We start from the raw sequence: 18950 nt of genomic DNA on the forward strand, positions 1-18950 counted from the left end.
AGCCTTTGCAGACATTTACATACAAAACCTATATAACACACTAAAACCAAAAATAATATAATAGGGCCTCTTTAAGGAGACACATATTCATTTGTAATACTGTTTGTCCCCAAACCTCCTCTTGAAGAGAATAGCACAATTTTGAATTAATAAAATGCATTTTTGTTTGTCTGCACTCCTTCAGGCATAGTTAATGTTTTGTAGGTTTCCACCTAAAAGCAACACGGCAGGCTTTGAAGCATTTCTTTGCTTTTAATAAAGGAACTTTCATAGGATTATACTTGATTTACAGAATTCAAAGATGATGTCAAGCAGACACCTGCAAAACATCAAAGTTCATGTAATTTCACATATGTTACTGACGTGTTTTGAAAATGATCCACATTACGAGACAGGCGGTTGGAAATAACAAGGGTCACTGTGGTGGCAGTGCTCACAAAGCATACACTGTGTAATGACAATCAATGCCTCTAGCAGCTCATCAAATCAGGGGAGAATATTCCTCTCAGTCCAATTAAAAACAGACAGCACTGACAGTTGAGATGTTATTGAAAGGAGTGCACTTTCTGCTTTAGACCATACACTCAAACCCCACATAACTACTTTGTAAGAACAAGATTACAATACTTCACATCAAATGGATTTTCTTATCTGCAACATACATTCAGGGTTTAGACAACACTACATGAATGTGTTTGTGCTATACCATCAGAGTAGCGTCTGTGAGTGTCTGTCCCACTGTCCTACTTCCATTCTTGAGAATTCCCTCAGTGGTAACGTGACCCAAATGAATGGCTGTTGTTTTTGGACCATCAATATCAGAGTCCTCTAACTGAGGCTCTAGGAAAGCCACTCTCTTTCCATTTGACTGCCGCTGTCCTGATTCTACCTCTCTGGGGTCTGCACAAAGGACGAAGGCTCGTCCTCCACACCCTCTCGATCCCCTGCCCCGGTTTTCCTGGCATCGACAGGGGGTGAGGTAAAGGTAGAGCAGCACCAGTATGATGCTAACCACGCAGGAAGCCAGGGTCGTGAATGCAGTATTAAAATGCTCTGCCCCATTACGGTGCCTTAACCCGCTTGTGGAGGCCGTACTTTGGTTTCCAACCACAACATTGACCTCAGGAGACTCGTGGGGGCCAAAGTGACGCCCTCGAGCTGCTACGCACACATACACACCAGAATCCTCCATCAGGGCTTCTTGGATTTCAAGGGTGCCATTTGGGGAGACTATTAGGCGGGCACTGGGATCATCGGTTGAGGAGTTCAACACAGTCTTTGGGGTAACCCAGAATACCTCCTGAGTTGGAAATGTCAACCCTGGACATGGCACACTTAGCCATTTACCAGGATGTACTTGGTAAATTTGTTCCTCAACTGGCTTATCAGAAACTACCTGCTGGCTACATTCAGGTCCTGAATTGTCCCTACATGGGTATTCACCTCGGAAGACTATCAGGGGGTGATACTGTTTCCACATCCAGTACTCCACCAAAGCGAGTAAAGCACAGTCACAGACCAAAGGATTTCCCTGCAAATAAATTCTACCTTGCATGGGTAGGGACAGCAAGCTCTGGACGGGAACCTTGGAGAGCATGTTGTTTGAAAGATCAAGAAAGGTCAGATTAAGAGGCCCCCCAGGTTCCCAATAAAGCCCCAAGGGGAAAGCGTTCAGTCGGTTCCCGGAGAGGTAGAGCCTCTTTAGGCTGTAAAGATCACTGAAGGCCCCAGGCCTAATCTTGGAGATCTGGTTGCCGAACAGCAGCAGCTCTTTCAGTTCCTTCAACCCAGAGAAGATGGACGAGTTCAGCACTGTTAGTTGGTTGGAAGAAATGTCCAGGTGGATGAGATAGGGCGTCATGGTGAATGCATTCACCTCAATTTGGCTAATGGAGTTTCGGCTAAGAACCAGTGTAGCAAGCCAGTCAAACGGTCTGGAAGTCCAGTCCACAGGCAGGGCAGTGAGGGCATTGTGGCTCAGGTCCAACCGTGTGGCATAGCTTGGGAGATCAGAGGGTAGCACGGACAGATTGCGCCCGCTGCAGGAAATTATATCACTGGCACAAAGGCAGTAGGGTGGGCACATGGCCACAGAGGGAGGAAAGCCAAGACACAGGGAGAGCATCAAGGCTGCAGTGGCCCGGTTCCAGCGGTTACCTCTAACACTGGTCTTCCCTAAAAGCTGTGAGGCAGTGGGACGCATCCTGGTGTTCCCGCAGGAAGGCTTTCAGGTTACTATCTCACTCGGTGTCCACATGTCAGGGTTTCAAGCCTCCAATATTTAACTGAAGAAAGAAACACACAGTAAATAGGAAGGAAAATGAAACATGGAAATCAATAATCTTTTTCAAGACTACCTTTAGAAATAATCTACCTGCAATGTTGGCACTAAGCAAAGTTCATGTTTGACAGTCACAAGAAGTAAAGCCCTTATGGGCTAAAAAGCCAACAAGATAAGCAGTAAGAAAACATACGAGATGTAATACAGGTAAAGGCATTACATGCAACTCCAATTGATATTTCTTTCATGAATAACATCCTGACATTCATATTTCATTTTGTTCTTCTTCTTCCCAATATTGTTTTTCATGTATTCTTTTTTTATTTATTTTTTCTATTGTTGTCTTATGATTGCTTAGTTGCTTATTTTGTCCGCTTCTTGTGGTCATTTTGCTTTTTGCTCATACATTCTCTAATAGGTTTAGCTTTGTTCTGTTTGTTTCATTTGATCGTCTGTTTTTATTGTTCACCTCCACCGTCAGATTTCTTATTTTTATGTGCTGTGTGGACTTTATGCAGTCTTGTTTGTGTAAAAAAACATGCTATACACCTGCACACATTAACTGTTAGTAAATTCTTGAACAAGTGCAACCTAATCCATAGAGGTTAGTAATGAATACTTCTCCACCATATTCCCATTAATAGTTCAAGCTAATTGTTTCCAACATCTTACTAAGCATTTTCAATTCATTTCACCCTTAGGCAACACTAACATTTGCTGCATGTTCTTATAACACCTGATATGTCTAAAAAATATAGCATTATAGTTTATTGTAGTTGTAGTAGTCAATGTGATATTACACCAAGAATGTTATGCAAAAACTCCTGCATTATTCACTTTGAATTAATTTACACAAATCTATCATTCTAAATCTCTGCATCAAGTCATCATTAATTAATAAAATGATGATCATTATATAATAATTTAAGTTATTAATCCTTATTCTGTGTTGCAACACTTTCCTTGAAGATGACGTGACTCATTTCTGACTCTTTGTTGCCTAAACGATCAATCAACAAAAATAATTAGCAAATGACGCGATGCTGTAAATAATTATAGCCTAGGTCAAGTTTAAGGAAGTAAAACATAGACTGGTAGAATGAAATGTAGGAAAGAGTGAGTCAAATTAATTATGAGTAATTATTTTTAATTGTTTTTATGGTTTTCATATATAATCCTGGCTTGAATTGAAGTAACAACAAGATGTAACGACTTTTCTAGAACCAAAAGAAAGGGAAACAAACCCGTCGGCAGCTGCTGCCTCTTCAAATCATCAGCACCAGCAGATCGACTCGCGCTCCCCGGAAGCGATGCAGCTCCGGGTCCAGTGTGAGTGATCCAGCTCCGCGGAGATCCAGCCGGCTGTGAGGAGCAGCTGCAGCCGCTCTGCTCACCTGCAGCTCGGGATGCACGCTGCTGTGGGAGGGGTCGCCCAGAGAGTAAATACGGAACACATCACTGTGAGAGGAAAATGGAGAGAGAGGGGGGAGAGAGGAGGGGTTAGAATATGTAAAGAACATAATTTCTCTTATTGAAATGTCTATTAATAGCTGATTAGATCAATTTTTAAACCTGAAGATCAGGTTATTGAGTCCTTGATTTAGTCTAATTCTGCTGAATATGTATTAAAATAACATAGAAACATCTGCTTTATACGTTGATGTGTATAAATGCACACTTTATATAGGCTTATTTTTGTTTTGATCTAATTGAGGAATGGGTTCCAGATAGCATAATACAGCTACAGTATGTGTGACGTAGAAGTTGCCTTTTGATGCTGAAATTCGAAAGTGTGTTTTTGGGTCACTTTTATCTTTTCATTTAGCTAATTAAGTGATTTGCCTCCAAAGAACTGTGGTACAAACAAAAGTCCTTCTTGATCCCCAGAGTCGGACACACTGGGGATCCTGACACACTGGGGACAAGCTGCTCTAAAGTGCACCTTTCTATTTCTCTCTTCATTCAGATCACACAAGACAGTGTTGGTTTAACCTAGAGGGTCCTACAAGTGTTAATATGTGTACAGTCAAAATCAATTAAAAGGTGTAGTAAGGATATAATTGACCTGAATGCTTATAACCATGCAAAGATTGCCCAGCCTGCCGTCACACTGCAGCTTTAGGCTGTTGGTGGCTCGGCTTTGTTTGGAGAAAACATCAGTGTAATTACACATGACCTTAAAAATGTTTAATTTTATTTAACAGAACCACATTCGCCAGCGCTTCCATGTAGCACTGTGCTGTTAATTTGAAGGTCTATACAAGATTTAGAAATGTACCAGAAAAAAGATTGAGTCGTGCAAAAACAGACACTGTTCAGCTTGCAAAAAATCTATTTGGCTTTTTGATTATTTATTTATTTTATTGTAGAAGAAAAGCAGCATTTTTGGGATTTGCTTGTCGAGGCAGAATATTTCAGACATTGTTAAGCTTTGCAAAGGGTTTACATAATCCCCCTCATTTTTCAACATGCGTTTATCCATGTTGGAATATAAAACGCAGGCTGCAGCCTTATGTATTCACTATGTGGCCACATTTTGTCTTAGGTGTTGTCCGATTACTCTGACATGAAGCTCTATTTTCTCAAAGGCTTGCTGTCTGTCCTTCAGGAGCTCGTTACCACTGTATGTGCGTGCCTTTGTGCTTGTGTGTGTGTAGGTGTGTGTGAGTGTCAGTTTGGAAATTGCAGATGGTGTCTTTCATACCACATGAAAGTATTCTTCCACCTAATCAGTTTGCCAAGGTTGTAGGCTGTGACTTGAAGGTCCATCGGCTGTTTTTTCCCCCTGCTTCTTTTCATGTTCAGTCTTGTGTTTCCTCTCATACACATCCAATTCAATACGTGGCAACAAAGAAAAAAGGGGGGGGGGGGGGGGGGGCTATGCTAATTCTCATATCAGAAGATGAGTCCATTCCATTAGCTGAAAGACAACTGAGTATAAAGTCTGTTGTCTTATAATCCGGACTCTGTTCACAATGCACTTGTAATTATGAGCTTTGCACCCAGGACACAGTGATGGACAAATCACTGTACGTTTCCATGGTGCCGACCATCAAAGGGGAAGTCCTCCTGGGATTTTGCCAGCATCTCCAACAACACACCAGGATCCTGTCGTCGATATACATGTCTTGATTTTCTCCATTTCAGAGTTGGCTCTCGATGACAGGAATGTGGTTAGAACATGAAAGGGAATATGAAGCATACTCTCTTAATTAGATGCTTGTAGCTTTCCCTCCTGTAACCGAGTATCCACTGGTGCCTGCTGGGCTTACCAGTCAAATGCATTTAATTGGTTTGTTTTTGCAACCATTAGTCACTGGTGACATGGATAGAAGGAGTCACAGCAGTTCTGAGCACTGTCTGAGGAGAAGGGTTGAACACTGTTTGGTTTTTTATTCAATCAAATACAGTATTCAGTTCAAAGACACAAGTATTGTACAATTCAAAAGGAATGTTCAGTGTTTTTGATAATGTGGTTATTGCCTTTGTTGCCAAGAGTAAAACTAGTCACTTTTCAGGGCTTTACAATCCAAATGTCGTCTGGCAAATGTTCCTTAAATGTAGTTTCTCTTCCTCTTATGCATTATACATCTAGTGTGTGGTGCTAGTTTTTGCTCATTGCTTTTTTTTAAATATATGTACAGTACAGTCTTTTTAGGCATGCCTTGTGATATTGGGTTACATTAAAAGCCTTGACTAGATGAGAATATCAATTACACCTAGTATCTATTAAATGAATAATAAATAGCTTGGCTCTGTCCGAAGAAGACAACATCTACTAAACCAATCCCTGTTAACCTCAAAACATGACAAATTGTGGCCAGGGAAAGGGAAGTTTGGGGCCCCAGAAAAACGGTATAAGATGGATGGCTGAATACTCATATGACCGCCAAAAAGACCATATAGGCCATAACAAAGTGGCTCATAGCAACTTCTAAATCTTAAATGTTGTGTTTCTCAGATGTGTTTATGTGTTTTGTGTTAAAGTGATGACAAAGAAATTACAGGGATGTGTAAACTGCCAACAAAAAGGAGATTTGAAGTGTTTACAACCCACGGCTGTTTAGATAATTTTTTAGGGAGTACAAACTGTAAGTCTGGGCCCATGTGACTAATTTTCATTACCCTGCTGTTACCAATCTCTAAAATCAACTGTAGGAGCTGTATTATAACCGTGTTTACTTCAGGTACCTGTTATGTGAATCCGGATGAATCGAGAATGCTTTCTTCGGGAGGTGAACGACAAGAACATTTTCATGGTATGACAGAACATGAATGCTAGTCTGGATGTTATAGTGAAAATGACCATTAAAGCTGAGGTTGCTGTGGAAAAGGAGGGATTTTGAACGTCCAGTTTTATAAATCCATCATCTCCTCCTCTTACGTTTCAAAACAGGATATCGCTTTGACATGGGATTTTGTAGACTAGCCAAAGCCTCTCCTCTTTGGTGTACAGTGTGGTAAAAGCTGAGCTGCTTATTTCTGCGTTCCCATAGGATTGTGAAGTTGCATGAAAATCAAGGGCGTCACTGCGGCCAGGCACACGGACCCAAATGCAGCTTGTGTTGAATAAACAAAAGGAAATTGATGTTTAAACTTGATTGGTGGATTTTGTTACCTGCAATTTAATTTGGCCAAGCTGTTTGCCTGTTTCCAGTCTTGCTATGCTAACATAAGCTAACAGTAGGCTCTTGTATCTAAGTATTGTTCTCATGACAAAACACTAACAGCTTTTATGGTGCAGAGGTTAAGCACTCGAAGAAGGTTGTGAAAAAATAATGGTGCCATTTTTTGCTGAACATTTATTTTCCATACTTATAAACACACATAGCCATCAAGTGCAGCACTTGAGCTATTAAGGACTGGATATCCAAAACGGAACTGTGTTTTTTATCAGCAGGTGAGTGTGAGTTAGTCCACAGATGGAGAGGGAAATCCATTCGTCGTCTGAGTGCAAACTAGAAAAACCATTAAACACATTCTTTTTTTGTCTTTTGATTTCCTTTTGATGTGATATTATGCGAACTGCACAGGTATTGCTAAACGTCATGTCTAGTTTTCTTGGATTGTTCCTAGATTTTCCTCATTTTGCAGAAAACTCAAACAAGCAATGGTTGCTGTGCATATTTCTTGCAAGGAAATGAATGCCATTTCAAACATTGGAAGCTGTGACAGGGCTGAGGAGCTCAGAGTGCCTCTAGGGCCTAAGGGCGAAGACAAAGTAATCCTTCACTTCCCATTATGCAGGAGATGAGTATTTTGCCTTAGAAGCTTCCGTTTGGCAGGGAGAGCACTAAGATCTAATGCAGGGAACCCAATGGAAAGATATCTTTAATATTCATTCCAAAACAACTCTCAATCAGAGAAGCTAAAGGAGGAAACTGTAAAAAGGGCCTGAAAATCCGGTGTGCATTAAATGGTCGAAGATTAAAATGGTTTGAGTGTCAGCTCTCTGGCTCTTTAATGTCCAAATGCACCAAGCTGCTCTCAGTTCTGGATTAGGATATAATAACTTATTGTTTTACAAGTGTTTGTTTCTTTGGACTAAACTTTTTATCTTGCTCTAATGGTTATTATATAGTGCACTGGTATAGGTATTATTTTTACTCTTATAATTATGTTGTGGTTATAATATTTCTACTTATTTTAATCAGAGTTTTAACGGTATACTCAATACACAAGTGTAATTTGTTTTTATAACTCATGTAGTTGCTGAAAAATCTAGCACAGAAATTACATTTGGGATTGTTTGACTCTGTTCAGTTTAGCTCTAGGCAGCTGAAGTGCCTATAACATGAAAAGCCCCATCTTGCATACTTCATCTATAAAAACCTTGAGAATTATTAACTACACAATGGCAAACACAATCAAGTTTGTTTTCATGTGATCTTTGACCCTTTTTTGGGTTAAAGGGGATACATTTTGAGCGTAATTCGAAAACCAGGGAGTTCAAATTCAACCCATGAGCCTGTGTTGACAAAGTTGAAAAGTCAGACACACGACATGTGAACTTGCTGAGTGACGTTTTGTTGTACGTCAATACATTCTTATGAACTACTCCCATCACTGGGTTAACATGAGGGCACAGGTTTCTTGTTCAACATGTCAACAATAGACGACACAAAGGCTAAATTGTAGGAGTGCTCACCTGAAAGATATCTTCAATCAACGGACAAAATTAACCATCATTACTTTCAGTCATGTGTCAATTTCTTTCCTACAGTGCCCATTTCTGTGATGAGTTCCATGATTCAACTGCATCTACCCCCTGGCATCAAATGATGTGTCCTTGGGCAAGATACCTAACCCTAAATTGCTCCTGTAGGAATTGATGTAAGTTGCTTTGGATAAAAGCCTCAGCTAAATAAAATGTTATGTAATTTAAAAGGAAAAGAAGGTCAGTCATAATCTGATTGACATACCAACATTTCTTAGCATTAACTGCAATCCCAAAGGCGAATACATAACACATAAATGTCGAAGTCGGAGGATGCTTAAAAGACACATTTAGGCAAAAGGGGTATTATTCTTAGTTTAGTCTCTTTAGTCAACCTTTAAAAACAGTGAATACATACTTATCCTCTCATGCTACTTTTAAAGTTGTGTAAAAATACAGTACAACTTTTTACAAAATCATTAAAAAAACATGTTTCCCTCTAAACATAATAGAGAACGCATTTCAGACGTATGGATATGTAAACAAACTGGGTTGAATGCATGGCTGTAGACTTGTTGTTTGGTAGCCAGCATGCAGAATAATGCATTTTTGAAAAGACTCTCTGTCTGTGTGTATGTCTGTCCTTTGCGTTTTATCTGATGGACCTCAAACCTGGATGGGGTATTGTTCAGGATCCGAGACACAACAGTGTTGACGGTAAGTTGAATAAATGAATGGTTCTGGAAAAAGCTGCCAGCAGCCGCACCACAGGCCAGGCAATCAGCAGATTGTGCACTGAACTAGTTACTTCAATGATAGGATACCCTTTGTTTCTCAACCCTAACCCCTAATCCTAACCCTAACACACTGCAAAACACATATCATCATAGTTACAGTGCACTTCAGGAAATAGGAATGCAATGGTTTTGCTGTCTTTGAGATCAGCAAAAGAAGAGTTTGGCACAGAAACAACCACCAAACAAAGAGCTAAAGAGCTAGGCTGATCCTCATTGGGGCCGAGGACAACACCTGAGACTGTTTGATTGACAGGCGCTCTCGAAATTCTTCTTGGAAATTGAACGAACACAATGAAGGTTTTAGGTCTTTGTGATTGCACCTAACAATGTTTCCCTTTCTATTTGTTCTATTTGAAGTGTACATGATCAGGGAATAGTGTTCAGCTTTGAAAGAAGATTTCCATTTAGCAGCAACATTTCTAATCTATTGATGAGAATGCTTTTTGGCTTCAGTAGGATTGGAAAGGATTTGAAATCCTTTTCAATCTCGTTGGACAAATATTTATTTGCTGAAGACTGAAGTATCCTCTAATTGGAGTGAAACCATTAAAAGCCCCGAAACAATATACAAATGTCCAATTAGTGTGGATTAATTTCCTCGATAGAAGTTAAATCTCTTCAGACTGTAGTCGTTCAATACCTCCACTAAACTCCGCCGCTGTGGTGGTTATTGTAAAGAAACAGCGCCATCAGGTGGTCACACATTTATTGTGTTATCATTGAGCAGGTGTACTTAAGTACAAAATGTAGGTACTTGTAATTCACTTGAGTATTTTTAACTTCTGCTCCACTATATTTGTCTGACAGCTTTTAAGGTTAAGAGTAAAGTTAGTGTATTTGTATAGCACATTTTCAGACACAAAGGCAAATCAAAGTGCTTTACATAGGCATTTCCACATAATAATTAAAAGCAAAAAAAGCAAAAAAGCCAATTCATAAAAGAATGGTTGCAGCAAAAATTGCTATGATAAGGCAGAGTCATATGATCCCTTTTATTTACTTTTGAAAATGTTTTATTCCTTTTTCTGTCCAGGGAAATAATGTTCCTTCAATTTTGAATGTTTTTGTGGTGGGGAAATGCTCCTCTTTCGTTCACTTTGTAAAGTCTTTAAAAAGCCTCTTGGATCAGCTACAGAAAAGCATCATCAAAAGCTGAAAAAAGGGTTTATGCACATGGAATACGAAAGATTTCTTTACATAGAGCTAGACAAAGATATGAAAGAAAAACCTACAGCTGTAAAATGCAACATTGATGCAGAAGCAATTCTAATCCAATACCCTCAAGCGTAGAGAGGGTAGAGGGTGACAGAAGCAAATAAACGCAACTAAACTTCACTGTTAAGATTTCACCACATTGCAGTTTTCTAGTCTTTTAAAATATTTGTACATTATCATATTTCGTAATTCCTGAAGTTTTGGACACTTTAAATAATCAATAAAACATACTCAAGTCACCTTGTTTCAAACCTTTTATTGCGAGGATTAGATAACAATGTACAAGTTCCAAATGGCAGCAAATAATTGCAATCAGTTGAAGCTCCAAAAAGCAGAAATGTTGTAATATGCAAACACAGAATGTTTACCAAGTCTGACTGCTGCTGAGCAAAAATCCACAAAGGTGTTTTTTGGTGTGTCCTTGTGCTTCATGCTCACGTATTTCTTTTACAAGCAGTACACGCTGACACAAAGATTAAACTGCTTAAAGGATACCTGCATATTAATCATGAGCATTTTTGGCATGTTATTCAGTCAGCGTGAAGTATTCTTGCTTTAACATGTGGATCCATGGGGGACCTTAGAGTGCACTTTTAAGCTTTATGTCGAAGCCTTTTCTGTCGCAGTGAATTATAACAAAAGAAATGAAAAGATAGGATGCTATTTTTTACTAACAAACACACACATACTGGACACAACAGTGTCAATATTATATAATCATAAGAAAGAGAAAATGATGCGTGGGGAAACAGGAAGTAGATGTCTAATGAAAATGTGTACCAAGAACAAGTTACACTTATATTCAATATAGAACTTTTTAATACACAATTTCATCCACAGACTTTTATCGGGATAACACTATCCTTTTGTTTTGTTTGTTCATGTATCTGTAGTGTAGTGTACAGGTGTGTATTCAGAGTCTGTTTGTCGAGATGTGTGTGTGGGCCTTTCTGTCAGGAATGATTTTCCTTTGTTGCATGTTGACACACGTGTACGCACAGTGACAGCTGTGAGAGGTGAAAAAGCTGTGCGTGTCATACATCATGCTATCATCGCTGTTTAAAGGTAAAGACAACCCGCCCTCCCTCAACATACACACACACTCCCCTCTTTACCCAGCAGCCACTGGGGGAAGGTATAGCCTAGTGGAGGTTGGAGAGTTCACATTCCAAGTGGAGAACATGAAGCTTGTCCTTGAAGCGAACTCCAAACTCTTTCATTTGTATCACCAGCTTTAAGTTTGAAATTTGTATTAAAATTTCAAAACTGTTTCCACCAGCCGCAGACTCTTTTCACTCCAATGTCGTTCTAAGTCAGCCCCGCTCGTCAGCTTATAAGGTCAGAGGGTCAAATCCAAAAATATAGTTTTGACATGAAGGTGGCGGGGCCCATGCAGGGGGTAGGCATTCAGACCTCCATGGGCTGTAAGAAGCGTGTCATCTGCACCTCCGGAAACAATGGCATTCTCTAGCAGGGACTTCTTTTGGTTCCTCCAACCCCCCTGAAACCGTACGGACAAAAGCTCAAGGAGAAAAATAAGGAGGCGGGGGAGATTCCCCTTGATATAGCAGTGCAGTTTAGAAACTTCTAGAGGCCCAGCTCATTTGTTCAGCTGTCTGATGGAAAAGTACAGGGCTTTAGCTCGCCTGTATGGCAGAAACTATCTTCCTGAGCTCTGCGTGCAGAATTAGCGCAACTCAATTTGTGAAAACAACTGGCGCATGACGTTCCATCAGACAAATCCCTGTTTGTGAAAACATTCTCACGAGGGACAGTATTCTCATCATGAGTGGTGACAGGAAAAGAAAAACGAGCAACAAAAAAACATTAAAGGTACAGTAAACCAGCCTAGAATAGAATAGAATACATTTATTTAATAAACATACTTTTTTATAGGCGGTGTAAAGGAAAGAGACTCACGCCTAATGATGACCCAACAGATAATTACTCCTCCTTAGCTTGACTTATTTTATTAACCCAACAACAAGTCTATAACTAAAGTGAGGGATTTGGCTGAAAAATACTTCTCGCAGGCACAGGTGGCGACCAAGGCAAAGCGTCAAGGGGAGAAAACATTCATCAGGTTGCCAGAGAGAAGACTCCATGTCAGCTGGATGTGTAAGTAATTGCTTGCTAGCAAGTAAAGCAAAGGCACCTCCGGTCAGGCTAAAAGCGAGAGACGCCAAAGGGACATACAGTATAAGTTTAGCATGTGGGACTGGTGAAGGTAACTTAGTTTTGTCGGTCACATAGGGACAAAAATAGCTAATGGCTATTTTTGAGTTGGAAAGAGAGCTCTGCTTGTTGGGACTCGCCAGAGGGCTAGGTGCCTTCAGATAACCTTTTATACAGGAATAATTATATATTCAGATGGGGAACTCTAACAGTCATGTTGCCGCAGAAGGCATTTCAAAGACTAAGATTGAGAGTATTTGAGACTTGAATTATCACCAGGTAAGAAATGGTTCATTCACAGATGGAATACAGTTTACAGCTTTGGAAAATTGATTGTAAAGTTTGGGATGGTCACTGGCAGTCAGCTAGATGATACTGAATGTCTCTAAAGAAGAAATTAAGCACAAATTACACAAAACATGTAAACCTATTTTAGGATCAGGATGAGGATACAGTCAAAAAAATCAATCATACAAGTTTTAAAATGACTGTCATATCCTATTTCTGTTTCCAGCAGACATGTTGTTTCCTCAGAATAAATCAGTGGTGGCAACTAAAACTTTTTAAGTCCAAACTAATGATTACACTGCATGAAAGGATTTCTAGGCTCCGAAAACATAAGTTTAGACATAAAAATGTTCAGCCATCTTGAAAGTTAGATCATTTTAGTGGTCAGATTTTGGTAGACTTAATATGTTATTAAGTACACCTGACTACAATAATTCATTGAGAAACCTTTTGTTGCAATTTTTTGGGGTCAAATCATATTTACAGCTGACTAATAGTCAGCCGGGTAATCGCATTGTTCACTACAGCCACCTGGGTGCAAATAACATCTGCCTTATTTATATCCTTTTGGATTACTCTGGCTCCATATAGATGGTTTTTGTTTTGTTTCATCTTAATCAAAAGATAGCTCAGGCTGTAACAGACATTATGAAACTAGATTAGAAACACGTCATACCAGATGGCCTGCAACTCTTTCTTTTCTCTGCTGTGTTTCAAAACAAAAAAGAACTCGACTTATAACGAAACAGATTCTCTCAACGATCAGGCAGACCCCAGCTGTGCAATAATGGACAAACTGCACGTGTGCCCTGTTTTCTCCAAAGATTTTGGGACACGTGCACGTCGAGGCGGTGGTCCCTCCATCCCACTGACCGTTGGCCTGTTTGGGATTGTTGCGGCTGGACCCTGCCAGCAGGGAAGAGCGAAGGGGGCTCCTTTTATGAATGTGCACGTCAACAGCAGCTTCAGCCACCAAAAATCTGCCCCCAGACCCATTAGCAAGCAGGGGCCAGAAAAATAGATGTCGGAAAACACATTGCATAAGACCTTAGGTAACACGCCCCCGAAATTAATAGCAGAAGCAGAGAAGCGGAAGAATCGGGAAATTATGTCGAGGCCTTGAACTATTGTGTTGTCGCCCGGGCATGAGGGGCACACAGGAGGCTGGGGAGGGGCTTCAGAGGCTTCTGGAACAAGAGCGGTGCTAACTGCTCGCCACTCTCAAAGGGCATGCTACAAAACCCGACAATGTATAACAGACATTCTTAACTGTCACAGTTTTAAGATAAAGGGATCAAGATAACATAAACGGCAACATTCCCTATACATCAGCTATCCCTTTGTCACAATGAACGTGGAGGAGTTGTAACCTTGTAGACATTTAGTTTTCATACTCTTCTTGGTGAGGACAAAGACACTTTCCCAGCCTTTTTCTCTCTTCAACAACATCTTTCCGGACACAAAGTAAAGAATAAGCAAAGTAGGTCAAACCATTGACCAAAATCATCTTGCCCCGTTAGCATTTGATATTAATCCACGGTGAAGGACAACATGGTTGGATTTAACACATTTGGACAATTCCAGAAATGGATAAAACTGATTAAACGTTTATTGTTTCAACTTGAGTCAAATCTTGAGCAACACATGTAATAAACCCGAGTATAGTATTCGCAAACACACTTTAACCAGGTGGAGATAACAAGGAATCTGTCAGTTTACTCCTCTTGGTTTCACATTGTAAAAGGGCAATAACATTTCTGCACACTGAGAGAAGTAAAGGATTATTCCGAAAAACTAAGCTGCAGGCTCATTTTTCATGCGGTGCAGCATATGCATGGTCATTTGCAAGGTTTTGAATGCAAAGCTAAGGAGAAAGCGTATTTCTTCTCACATAGATGTGAGAAAGGGAAACAGGGTATTTCGGTTGTAATAGAGACATGCTGGAAGGAGCTGACTACATGCCAGCACAGTCTTCTGATAGTAAAAAAAGGAACTTAAAACAACTTGTTACCTGTTAGCTAGTTAAGTGTGGTAATGCACAGTTTCAAATTAGTTTCGGGTCAAGCTTAAAACCACATTGGCAGGAGAAAAAATGGCTACATGAAGAGATAAAATCACTGGTGTATTCAATCATTTATAAAATCCAACACTAATATCATGGCACACCAATTTTGTTTTCATCATGCAAGTGAGAAACATTAGCTCTTTATCAACATTGAAACCAGCTTTCCAATCAGACTAAACAAATGCAATGGTAATCATGTTGTGGCTGTCCACAGTTTACAGCAGTTAATGATTGTACTGAAAATAGAAATATGGAATTTAAGATGTGTCCACTCTTAAACTCACTTTGTTGTTCTTACAGAAAGCTTCAACCTTTCTGGTTCAGTTTTCAATGTTTTTTCAGCTATTCTTAGACTGTCTTTGCTCTCATGGTCAATGTAACCCATCTGGATAAACATCCACTTATGAAAGGTGAAGGCTCTTTGTCAGGGTCTGTTCTCTCTCCCGCCAACAGTTGGGAGTTACTTTGTATTCTGCAGACAGATGTTGGATTTATCGAAAACACACACTGAGCATTCACCCTCCTGTTGCTGTTTGTCCAATAGACTTTCAACCACAGCAAAACACAGATGTGGTTACAACGCAGGAATCAGCGGGTTGTTGCACCATGCATATCCCTCTAACCATAGACAAGGCTGAGAGGTTCACTTCTCTTTGTGAATTTAAATTATCTCGATCATCAATCAAACAAGAGCAGAAATGTACTCAGTGTCATTTCTGAGCCAGTACATAACTAGAGCTTTTGTTTGGCTGGTTTGCTCAATGGGAGGTTTCTCTCAGTAACAGGTATGTTCCCATCTGAAGTGTAAGCTCTATTTGTCTTTGTTATGCTCAGCTCCAAGCCATCAACTTCCACAGCGTTTCAACAGAGCTGACAGGACGGCTGCCGCGGATTACGTTGCATTTGTCCACAAAATAATTCAGAATTTTCTGGCGACACACCAGCAGCTACTAGATAGAATAGATAGAATCGGAGGATGAAACCCTCTTTATTGTCACACACATGCACACAGCAGAGCACACACAGTGAAATTGGTCCTCTGCATTTAACCCATCCTAGTACTAGGAGCAGTGGGCAGCTATTGTGCAGCGCCCGGGGAGCAATGGGGAGGGGGGATTGGAGGTGTCCGGTGCCTTGCTCAAGGGCACCACAGCAGGGCCTAGGAGGTGAACTGGGACCTCTCCAAGTAGCAGTCCACTTTCCATATTTGCAAGTCTGTTCGGGGACTTGAACCGGCGACCCTACGATTCCCAGTCCAAGCCCCTACTGACTGAGCCACTGCTGGACAACTGGGTGGAGTTAGTTGCTCCTTGTACAGAAAGTTCAAAATAACCAAATGTACAAAAGAAAAAGGGAGACTTGTAGTTCACATTACATGGCTGAAAGCACCTTGGTTACTTCCTTCAACATGTACAGTAGGTTAAATGGTATTTTAGTGATTTCATTATCTTTATTGAGGTTAAAGGGTTAAAGTGTAGTGTCTGACTCTGGATGCTCAAGTTCATGCACGTGAGGACTTCTCAGGGTTACTATCTTACTGCCTTCGTGTCATTTCAGTCTTAAGGCAAACGAGAACTTCACTTGGCATGGCACTGTTCAACTCAGTGTTGAGTGTTGACCCAGTTATAGGTACTGTGTGCCTTTAAATGCGGGCTCAGTGGCAAGGATTAAACCATTTTTGTTATGGTAATGTCTAGCTAACTAATGATAGCAAGAAATATTGTTTTACTACCATCATTACCATCTTCAGCTATCTTCACCCAGCTTCAGGTGAAATTAAATTCGCTTCAAACTGAATCTGATTGTCTCACAGTTTTGCGGTGTTTAATCATTATCAGCTGAACGAGGCCTCTCTCATGTGAGATGCTTTAGTTTCTGTGATGGGATTCTGAGCATGAGACAACTCATGACATGTCACAATAGGGCAACACAACTCTTGGCAGCTTTTAAAGTTTTGGGCACATTTTTTTCCTTTTTCCCAACATTATGCTCCCATGTGCTTCATGGTAGTGACGATAGAGTAGCTTTAGCTTGACTAGTTGAGGTTAGGATAGGAGGCATCATTTGTTTCATGTACAGTAACTCCTTCCAGTTTCCTATATTCCACAAATTTATCTGAACACACATTTCATAAAAAGTTCTCAACTTTGACTAAAACCCTGAGTGTCCTCTCTTGTGTCTCTTTGGTGGTCTAACACAACCAGCTGTGTGCAAAATGAGAGCTAACTGGTGCCACAGCATGAAAGTGTGGGCCGGACACAGCTGTCTCACTCTGATGTGTGAGCAGAGAACACTTACACTGACAGTCTTCTTGTTTTCTAATATTATATTATGGTTTGGCTCAGCAGTCGCCAGCTGCTGCTACAAAACCCACCTGGTAAATGTTTCTGATTGTGTGACAACAGTATATTGATACACTGAATAAAAGCCCGCCCACTCACTCAAACATTACATTGTACGGAAATTAACAAAATAGCTAATTTCAACTAGTATGGCTTTCGGGGCTTTGAATGGATCAGGCCCTTCATACATCAAATACATTCATACACTTCGCTCTACATCGACCAACTGGCTAGCTTCTCTCTCAGTGCAGTGGTGCACAGGTACCCCTCTACAAAAGCATGCCTGTTTGATATCCTAGCTCCAATATTGTGGAACAAGCTCCCTATAGATATTAGGAATACTGAATTTCTACACATCTTTTGTTGCAGACTGAAAATCCCCCAGTTTCCACAACTTAGTAGCACTTATAGTTTGGCTTATCGAGCTATATTGTAAATATAAAGTGTCTTAAATTGTGCCATGTCGGGACATGGATTGAGGGAATTAGGCATATGGAAAGTTCTTCAGTTTGAAGGTAGGGAATCCTGTGACCAGGAGAGAGAGCTGTCAATAATCAAGTTACAGGAAATGATGTCTGTAGCAGGCCTGTTGGCATTGAGAAAGGTGAAGAATGTGGGCGGAGGTAGACAAGCAGTAATGAACTTCCTCTTTCTACCAGGAAAATACAGAAGGAGGATGTAAGGGAGAACCTCCACCCAAGCACCAAATACTTTGTTTAGTTAGAAGATTGTTTCAAACATGATGAAGCACTGAATAAGCTTTTCACTTATACATCTGGATTAGTTTGTTGGAGGAGGAAGATCTTACCATTAAAAACTTTAGGCTTGGAGGCTTTTTAAAATTATTTTCTGCTGTGAGAATTGTACGCCTTTGAGGTTTTGCACATAATTTGAAGATAGAGCTTTAAAACAATGTTTTCATTTTGGTTTTGTAAAATTGGAATGGCTTGTTTTCAATGGGAACATTTGGAAAAGTTGGATAAAACCAGACTTAGCAGTGATGGAAAGTAACTAAGTACATTAATTACTACTGTACTTAAGTACAATTTGAGATACTTAATTTAGTTCCAATTTATGTAACTTTATACTTTTACTATATCATTCAGAAGAAAATATTGTACCTCAGGTTAATAATAGTTCACCAGTTACCCATGAGTATATAAAGTATTAAAAAACGAACTCATCATTTAAAAGCTGCAACATTAAAGTGTTGAACACATTAATGACTCCATAATTAATATACAATAATACATGTATTTCTTAAATGCATCATCAGCACTTTTACTTTAAGTATATTTTGGTTAACAATTCTTTTAAAAAGGACATTTACTTACATCAGAGTATCTCTACAATGTAGATTTGTTAACTTAGAATGAATTGGAAATGCATACAACTTCTTCAACAATTCATTTAAATCAAATACTTTTTTGATAATAACTCAAGCAGTTTGCTAGAATACACTTTTTCATTTATTTAATGATTGCTACACACAATCATGAAATAAACATGTTTAGATCTGAAACGACGAATGCATACTGATTATTATTATTATTATTATTATTATTATTATTATTATTATTATTATTATTATTATTATTATTACTATTACATCTTGAGATCATTTGATATT

At 39.7% G+C, this 18950-nt stretch overlaps 1 protein-coding gene across 1 annotated transcript; it reads right to left on the minus strand.

The window, feature by feature from the left end:
- Positions 1 to 286: 286 nt before the first annotated feature.
- Positions 287 to 3730, minus strand: LOC134879423 (amphoterin-induced protein 2-like). Its single transcript, XM_063905930.1, has 2 exons — positions 3526 to 3730; positions 287 to 2285 (listed from the first exon to the last, which is right to left on the minus strand). Exon 2 carries the CDS (start codon positions 2201 to 2203, stop codon positions 701 to 703), a length of 1503 nt encoding a protein of 500 aa, XP_063762000.1. The 5' UTR covers positions 2204 to 2285; positions 3526 to 3730; the 3' UTR covers positions 287 to 700.
- Between the last annotated feature and the right edge of the window lie 15220 nt (positions 3731 to 18950).

Source organism: Eleginops maclovinus, chromosome 17, assembly GCF_036324505.1.
Source record: "Eleginops maclovinus isolate JMC-PN-2008 ecotype Puerto Natales chromosome 17, JC_Emac_rtc_rv5, whole genome shotgun sequence".
NCBI classification, from domain to species: domain Eukaryota; kingdom Metazoa; phylum Chordata; class Actinopteri; order Perciformes; family Eleginopidae; genus Eleginops; species Eleginops maclovinus.